The sequence below is a fragment of the Gavia stellata genome, chromosome 6 (genome assembly GCF_030936135.1).
Source record: "Gavia stellata isolate bGavSte3 chromosome 6, bGavSte3.hap2, whole genome shotgun sequence".
Taxonomy (NCBI): domain Eukaryota; kingdom Metazoa; phylum Chordata; class Aves; order Gaviiformes; family Gaviidae; genus Gavia; species Gavia stellata.
In genome coordinates, this window is record NC_082599.1 from 18,575,183 (window position 1) to 18,584,645 (window position 9,463).

General features: G+C 41.9%; 1 protein-coding gene across 2 annotated transcripts in view; it reads right to left on the bottom strand.

Moving 5' to 3' along the window:
• ACBD5 (acyl-CoA binding domain containing 5) overlaps positions 1 to 4,362 on the bottom strand; it is a 31,160-nt gene extending 26,798 nt beyond the window's left edge. For both annotated transcript variants that reach the window (XM_059818326.1, XM_059818325.1), the window contains exons 1-3: positions 4,271 to 4,362; positions 3,041 to 3,161; positions 1,436 to 1,508 (exon numbers count right to left, since the gene is read on the bottom strand). In XM_059818326.1, the coding sequence (XP_059674309.1) occupies positions 1,436 to 1,508; positions 3,041 to 3,161; positions 4,271 to 4,346 (270 nt within the window). In that variant the 5' untranslated portion in view covers positions 4,347 to 4,362. The remainder of the gene's footprint in view (positions 1 to 1,435; positions 1,509 to 3,040; positions 3,162 to 4,270) is intronic.
• Between the last annotated feature and the right edge of the window lie 5,101 nt (positions 4,363 to 9,463).

Sequence of the window (9,463 nt, forward strand, 5' to 3'; positions counted from 1 at the left end):
AGCACCAAAGCAGGGTAAACAGATTCCCCAGTTTCAAAGCTGAGCAAGGCAAGAAGTCATTTGCTCTCCAATCTCTACATTTAATCTGTACAGAGGCAAAATATTTGTGCTTCATTAGGATCAAGTAAGTAGACTTCCTCCTAGGAGGCTTACTATGGGGTTTTTTTTAGAATAAACATTGCAGTTTCACTTAGTTTTAGTGTCCTGACCAAACCAATTACTGCACTGAAAAAATATGGTACTCTACTGAAGTATTAACACATTTTGAACCAGAGACTTGAAATGAAGCACTGTATCTTGTGGCACACATTCAAAAGGAATTATTAAAAATTAGAGGATTTTTGACCAAATGAATAATATTTGGCCTTCTGTGTTTTCTGGAGTTGTTTATTTTTCGTTTTAAAGCAGCTACAGTAATACCAGCAGGAACCAAATTACCAAAATTACAGATAGGAAAAACAGCAGTAGTCAGACTCCAGTTCCCTGCCTAGTAAAAGTTTTTGTTGTATCAATCATTAAACATGTTAAGAGTTCAATGTCAAGATAGTGGCCTAGGAGAAAAGCAAGTGTATTTGGAGTAGAAGTTACATTTTCTCTCCTTGATGCTAACCTCATTATAATAACAGATTACAATTATACTTTTTTCAGATTTACAGTAAATAATCTTTAAACTGGAAAGACCACCTAGAAGAGCTTCAGTGAAAAGGGTTAGTTAATAAAAGACAAGAAACTAATTCTGAATGTTTACTTTAGTTAATGCTGCAATTCCTGCTTAATATAGTAACTACAACTGTTTACAAGTTACACATCTATTCAGAAAAAGACAGACCAAATAACTTAATTCTAACTGTTTGACTGCAAATATAACATACAAGGAATATTTTCATTACAAGTGCAGAAAATGCAGGTTGCTGAGTTCTTCCTGAAAAATCAAATATGATTAAGTCAACATATATGATTATACTCATGTCTCCAGTCACAAGAGTGAGACTCTTGCTCCTGAAGTCCTTCTGGAGGGTTGTTTTTTCCTTTCCAAGATAAGTATCACTTACCTCTTTCAACTCTGAGAACTGAGGCAGTTTGCAGTAAATCAGCTTTTCTTTTGTTGTACTTTAAGTTCCACTGTTTTCCCCACTGCCCCCTTTAACATGATTTCAATACTTCACTTTCTTTAGCTCTGTCATTTAAGCTTCATATCAGCTAGAGCTCTCGTGTTTCTCCGAAAACAACCTAAATTCTATAGCTTTAGAAGGAACTACTTAATTTTCTTCTCCCCACAGGCCAAACAGCATAGTACAGAAATGTAACAGTTCACATAGGGAATAACTCAGCTGGAGCTTTGACAGTGGTAGTCAGCAAGAACCTCCTCACATTCCCTAATTTATTCCTAGAACATTCGTTCTAGAAGATCCCTTCCAATCATTAGTAAACTTACCTTTTTCATTTCTTCAACATAGGCTATCATGGCTTCTTCTTTGGACATGTCTCCCAAGGCACTCCAAGCATCCCTAGAAAAGAAAGTCCCATACATCTTCAGTATCTTCAAGGCCTACTGGATTTTTTCAGCCTGGCCTTAAGTAGGTCAGTTATGTAATGCTCAAAGTTTCTCTGACACAAATAAAACGCAACAACAAATCACAATTTTTTTTAAAGTCCAAATATATATTTTGCTAGGATAATCACATAGTGGTACATCAACAAAGAAGCAACAAACTGAACAGCTTGGGGACTGAAACGCTCCCCACTGACCAGCTATGATCTTGTACCCAGTAAGTTGTTAACAAGCCCAGATATGACACACACAGATTTCCCTTTTGATTAGGTGCATTTTATTTTTATTTTTTTAAGACCCTCTGCTGCAGAAAAAGAGCAGGCACAGACACTTCAGTCAGCACTTACAAACAGTTGTCAGCAAGTTAGTACAGGCTACAAGAAAAATATGTCCTTTTCAAGTTTAGCAACTGGGGAAAGACACATCAGTCTAGTAGGTAAATAGTTTAGTCATTGCCCCCAGTTACCACAGCAGCTACTTATGACCTAAAAGTATCTCCCCCTCTCCAGCTTTGCAAGACAGAAAACTCCAATCAAATTTATCAGTATTGCACAAGGAATCTGTCAGAACACAGACTGGAATAAAACATTTCCTTATGCAATCTTACAGTAGATTGGACACTGTCCCTTCCCCTTGCCATAGTATTTGTCCCACTTACAGCAAAACCCCAAGGTTGGTGGCTCCCATTTCAGCTACAACCAACCAGGTGGGTGGAAGCTTACTGCCCTAGTCCTCTGCAAAGACACCCCCTTCATCCTGACTTAGGGAGACTGGGGAGGAAGGAAGGAAGGAGAAAAAAAAAAGAAGTCAAAGGAATCATTTCACAGATCCCAAGATGACCATGAAGACAGAATAATACTTGTTCTTCAGGGCAAATAATTATTAAAATTAATAAGCAAAGAAGTCACATGGCTTTTCAAACAGTTCTCAGCAATTTGGTGAATCAGAAGTCTTCCTAGCACAAGGAAAATACAGACACTGGGAAGCCCTGCCACTGAGCAGACAAACCAGAAAGACACATAAACCAGACCTCTCCCCAAGAGCTTGAAGCTATATCAATGGCTGTCAATGTGCACTTAACTTACTTCAGGCTCACATCATACATGAAAACTTGAGAAGAAAGAATTCCAGACGCTCACGTACACCACTTATTCTGCAGAGCACCTACAATTTCATTCTACAACATGGGATAAACAATGCAGAGGTACCATGATGGTGCTTGCCCAAGAAAAACCTGCCCACCTGCAAAACCCGAGGGAAAGTTTTCACCTGCAACTCTGAGAAGTTATAAATTCTCAGATAAATATCTGAGCTAGAAAGTTAGAACACAGGACAGAAAAGAAATTCAAGCACCAATGGTTGTGAATGTTCTTTTTTTTTTTTTAAGAGAGAAGTAAACTCACTAAAGTCTTTCTCCAAGTGCCACTCTTCTAAACATCTCCACTCCAAGCATAAAAAACCCCAAAACAACAACTCACGAAAAGTTACCATTTATATCTACCAATTGGATCCCAAAATCCAGGTCGTGGAATGTTACAAGGTCCTTGGGTTGCTTGCTTATAAAAGCTATAGAACTTGAGCATCATTTCATTCGTTGGCTGGAATGAACCTAGTGAAAGCATTTTAAAATACAATTAAATTGTAATCAAGACTATTTATGAGTATTTCACAAGCTTAGTATTTCTGTGAGAAAATAGCCTGCAATTTGTTACAGTCTTATTGACATCAGTACAATTTAAGACAACGGAAACATCATTACTTCATCTACCATGAACCAGCACCACTGACAATATTTACTTTACAAACAGCAAGTTCCAGATTGAGTTTAAGGGACTATAACCTTTACTACTCCTAAGGTCAGACTCTACAATTAGAATAAAAAAAAAAGAGTAATAAGTAACATAAAGCAAGTGTCCTTTCACTCAGTTTACATGGACAAATTTAGGTCCCAGTAAACAAAGTACCTTGCAATTCACTTTACTGTTACAAACAGTAACTTATTGAAAGACTCCAGAACTAAAAAAAACCAAACAACCAACAAAAAACCCGCAAACACAACAAACCCAAACCACAGCCTTCCACAGTGTTTTTGTTTACTTTCAGTATTTGACAGCACTTTCAATAAGTTTCACCATTTCTCCTGTTTTTGTTTTCTCTTCTTCCTTTGTGGAACACACTTTTGTAGAGGTAGGAAATGTAAATACAAAACTAACAGCTGGCAGGGAAAATTCGTAACCAATCCATTAAATCAAATACTTTGAGGTTCAATTCTAGTCATTAGCAGAAGTTTACAGTGACCTTTATCTCAGTACCTCAGCAAACCCAGTTTTACTTACACCAGGCTTAATGATTTATGTAATAAGCAACTTTTTTTTATTACTGTTATCAAAAAGATACATTCTTCTTTTTTTGCTTTTCCGTTCTGGTAACTCTTTCAGCAGAGGGAACTCATGATAACAGCTCTGAAGGCGTCACACCACCTGCAGACAGGTGCCCGGCCCGGAGCGGCGCTACTACCCTGGCCGGGGCCAGCCGGCGGGGCTCGCCGCCGCCCCTGCCCGGGGACCGCTGCTCCCGGAGGAAGCGGCCGTCGGCAGAAGAGAGGGGCCTCGCCTCCCCCCGCCCTCCGGGCCCTGCCCGCCTCGCAGCAGCCAGCCGGGTGGCCAGGCCTCGCGCCGATGGCACCGCACTTGCCGCCCCCTCCCAGGCCGCACTTACCATTTTTTGGCAGGCTCTGGATCACCTTCACGGCCGCCTCGAACCTGGCGGCGTGCACGGAGCCGGTCTCCGCCATGTCCCCGTCCCGTCCCCTCCTGCTCGGCCGCCGGGCCGCGTCCAGCGGGGCAGGCTCAGCTCAGCCTTCCTCGTGGCGGTGCCTGCAGCGGGCTGCACGGGAGAAGGGCTGAGAGGCGCCAGGCCATACGCAGCCACACCCCGCCGGCAGCAGGGCAGGGTGCCCGGCCCCTGCCGCGCCCGGCCCGGCCCCCGCCCTTAGCGCCCAGCCCTCCCCCTCCGGCAGGGCTGGGCACAACCCGCCCAGCACCTCGAACCAGCCTCGCCCCGCAGGCCGAGCGCGGCCCGCAACACCCTCAACCCCGCCAACAACCCGCTCCCACCTTCGCCCCGGCTTCAGGCGCCCATGTTATGTCTCCCACGTATGTCCCTCCCCTCCCCTCGCACCGCCCCGAGGCCTCCAGCGGCACGCCGGGAAACGTAGTCCGCCCGCCGCGCTCCGCGGCCGCCCCGCGGCACGGCCGGGCCCCACGCAGGTGTCCCCGCCGCCCGTCCCCCCTCAGCGCCTTCTCTTCCTCCCGCCGCCATCGCAGGCCGCTGCCTCTCCGGCAGCCCCTCGCGGCGAAGGGCGAGGGCTGCGCGAAGGCGGCCGGCTGGCCCGGGCGACCAGGCTGAGGCCTAGGAGAAGCCCCTGGGCCAGCCCGTCCCCAGGGGCCTCCCGGAGCTGCTCAGGGTGATGGCGGATTCAGTCCTGGGGCCCGAGAAACCGTTGAAGTGCTGATCCTGGGGAGCGTCTCCCGTGTGGACTGAGGAAACAGTTATCTCCTTTATTATTTTCATTTATTTTTTCCTTGTTTCTTTTTCTCTGCTTCCTTCTTCTTCCTACCCTTTCTCTTCCCTGCTTGTATAGCTACAATTACATGATAATGAACATTTCAAAACATGCCATATTCCACCCATTTCATGGACCTCGGTTATCCTCAGGAGATTCCCCACCACCCTGGCAGTCTGCTTTGTCTGCCTCCTCCCCTCCTCACAGCCATCCTCCTACCCACACCTAGTTCCACATAATTCACCTAAATTACCACTGCAGCCACATACTTTTCTAATGGCTTTAATGACTTCTATTTACATTGAAATGTAAGGCATGAGATTTCAAAAGCCTGGAACCTGGGGAGTAACTACTTCCATGGTGTTCAGAGATGAGGGTGAATACCAGTACAGTACCACCAGCTAGCTCAGTAGCTAAATAAATGAATGGCCTTATTCAAAAGCGCTGCGCATCCAGCACTCTTCGAAGTCAAACAAAAGTATGCTAACCCAATTGCTTTTGTAGTAAGTGGAATAATTTACCCAGTGAGCAACAGGATGAATTAATAGCCCCTTTGAATAGAATCGAGTACAAAATCTTGGCATTCGAGTCAGTTCATTTATCTAGTACACAATATATATTTTAAATTCCTCTGAAGGCAATTGTGCGCTCACAGTACATGCCCTCTGGTGGGAAAGAAATGCTCCAGAGAGAGGGAATTAGAGCAAATCAGCCCCTGCTCTGCTGAGCTAGTAGTACATTCCACAAGGTCAGCAGCCAGCTGGCCAGGGGAGAGCTTTGCTGGAGAGGAGCTGACACTTCCAGAGGTGTTCAAATAGGATTTCCCACACTGGGCAAATGACGAATCCATGTTATGAACACCACAGCTCCACTCACGTGAATGTTACAGATTAATTTCTCCGAATTTTTCATTTTGAGTGCTAGATTTCTAAAGCTCTTGTGAGCTACATGCTAAGATCTATCATCTTTTTTACCCATGTAGGTAGTAATGACAGAAGCTCAGATCAAAGGGAAGTGTGTGTTTGAAGATAAGTGGGTCTCTGTATCAATATGGATTCTTTGAGCATGCAAGGAGTTAATTGCAAAAAAGTAATAAAAAAATTAAGGGCCTCTTCTAAGGCCAGCTGATGTGTAAATTCTATTTACCTGAGAAAATCTATAATGACGTTTCCCATTTTAATTGATTTAAGAGAAATGCAGTCTGCATTTTTATAATGAAAGTTCCCAGACTTTCACTGGAAGTAGGCTTTAAAAGAGATGCAAATGACAACATATTTAATGGCTGTGTGCAGAAACAGAAGCTGCCCTCTGCACTGAAGATGTGTGAGAGTGTGAGATCTGCAGATCCAGAATGAGGCACTTGAAGTAACCCAAAATACTCAGTACTATCATGCCCTGAGACAAGGATGAAATAGTAAATGAGAGGCAAATTTTGAGCATTGGTGAGCCTGTAAGAACATATCACAAATTACTAGTTAATTTAAATGCTCTTATATAATACTAATTAGCATTGCCATCCCTGTGTTTTGCATTCTCATTGCAATGACTTCTATGTAGGATTAGCAATAATCAAATGTGGAGTACAGGTAATAAAGGAGACCCTCTCATCTGTTGCAGACATCCAGGAATGTATCTGCAGCTTTATCTGAAACTGAAGATCCAGACCTCATTCGTTAGGGAAGAAAATTATATGACATTTCTCTGTCGTCTGCTGAGTATCTGTTGAGAATGACCACATGCTTGTAAAATCAAATTATAATCTATGTGTTGAACTAGGCTGTGTTTCTATTCCTCCACAAGAGCAGTCTCCAAAGCAATCATAAATATGACCAGCTCTTATTCTTTTTTTGATCCAATGTATGAGAAGGTAAACATTGGGAACTGTGATAGAAAGACCGACCAGTGATGCCCATCAGTTGAGGTGCGAGAGAGGAGACACCATGGTACTCTGCTACCAGTGTGATTTGGCAGTGAGCACAATGTGTGATGCTTAACATGTCTGAGTGCTTTGCTATCCTCACACTTCTCTCGGTGTTTCACAAAACTACTGATGGAGAGCCTGTGAGTTGCTAATATGAGGCATTCCTGGCAATGTTGAGATACATAAAATCTCGTATGGAAGCATGCTGTTGTAGCCTGAAGGAGCACACTTAAGTGATGTCTGGAGAAAAGGCAGACAAGCGTGATCCTGAGTGTAACCCTGGACCTACGCTTCACAGATGGATTAGGGATGGTTATCGAGTCCAGTGGTGTTATGGCACAGGATAGTCTATTGAAGTCTGATGTGCTGAGCTACCTTACAATCCTCATTTTGTGCTGTGTGTAAGCTGCTACTGTCCCTTCATGTTGTTCTCATTTGTGTCCCACATCTGTCTTAGTTTTCTAGCAGTTGCTTCCAGTGCCAGACTACACCCCAGTCCAGCTTGAAGAGCACCTTCATTTTACTTGAGGGATAAAGGAGTCAGTTAAATTATGCAAGTGGCAAGCAGAAGCTGGAACCAATTATGCGTATTGCTTCCTCAAGGGTCTGAATCATAGCAGTGTATTTTACAGAAATATTTTTAAATGGCTCTTAAGAAAGTAGACCATAGTCTCATAAGCATTATGAGAAAGTTCTGTAAACTACCAGATCCAAGAGCATGTAATTTTAGCAAAGCTTACTTTTTGAAGTATGTAATCCAGCGAGGAGGGAGAATGAATTATTTAAAACCTAATAGTCATAATTATGAAGAACTAAATTAGCATTACAATTCCTAAGTCAAATCTACATGCTGATGAAGAATGGAAAGATGTTGTCTAAGAAGGGTAGAACTTTTCATAAGGAGTAGTTTTCTACATTGTTTACAGTATCGAATTACATTTACTTACAGAATTTTTTAATGAAATAATGGATATTTGTGTCCAAGTCAACAGCTCTGGAGAAAGAGAACTATTTGCCTACCATGAATATGCTAAAACCAGCAGTTGATGTTCGTCCACCTCTGTAGGCTGGTCCTTGTTCTTCATGAAAGACCTTTGGGCAAAGGACTAGTTTGACACAAGCAAGAACACTTTTGGGGATGGAAGTTTCCTTGTGAGGTTCAGATACACCCCTTAATAACTCTACTAGAAATATCGATTAATTTCACAGTGAGGATTAGGTAATGGAATTATTTTTAACCATTATTAATGGCAGCTGCTTTGCCTAAGGTTTAGGCATTAAAGGTAATATATCCCATTTCAAATCTCTTTTGAGCTATTCAATTCAGGTATTTCAGGTCTTCAGTAATCAATATTTTGAGCCGCATTTTTGTTTCCTCCCATGCCTCCCCACTTCTCACATATTTCAAAAAAGAAGATGCAGTAACAAAAGTATAAGCTTAGGTCCATTTCATAAAATGCTCTTTGAAGAACAAAATATGATACTTCCAAAGACATTTAGCAGCATTTGACTTTGCATTGAACTATACAGTACTTATGAAGTCAAAACCTTTTACAGGTTTATATCTTTCTAGGTCTAAAGTACAATGCAGTGCCATATTGTTTCTTAAGCCCCTCTTTTATTCTCCAAGCTTACTATTCATTTCTTTTATGAAATTTTTAATAAAGTTCAGTTTTCCTTATTGCCTCAAGGTATTATTCTTGTACAGCCAGCAGATAGTTATAACAGAATTGTTCAGATTTTGCATATTCCAGAAAGAACACTTAAAAAATCCTGTTCCCTTACACAGCCATGAACTCAGCTTTGAAAAGTATGTAGTTTCATCTTGCAGCAATGACAAACTGTGTCTTATTATAAACAACAGCAGCAGGCAGCTCATAACAAATACTTATTCTTTTCCCTTCAGTAAAAAATACAATATCTGGAGGTCAAATTGTGCTGTCATTTACAGTGGTATAAATTTGGAGTTACTTGGTTGATTTGGGGATATCTATGGTGTTACACATTTTCATAATGCAAATGAGTAGAATTTGACTCTGAAAAATCTAATTATGCCTGGTATATTATTTCTGTTTTGACATTTATGCTTCTTCACAACTACTGCTGCTAAAGTTTTAGAAGCCTATCCTTCTGTAATTTGCCTCTTGGGAATAGCAAACAAAATACTGTGACTGTATCATATTAATGTGCTTATGCAATGGCATATTTATAGCCAGACAGCTCTTGTGATTTTTGTTTTTTCAATATCTGGAAGGGAAAAGCCAAAACACCCTTAGTTTATGCATGTTCTTTTAAAATTCTAGCAAAGGAAGGATATTATTCTTTCTAGTGAATCTGAAAAATGACTTTGTGGAAATTTTTTCATAACACACGTTTACCAGTGTGCAAAACCTGGAATATAACTGGCAAAGGTAACTAAACTCAA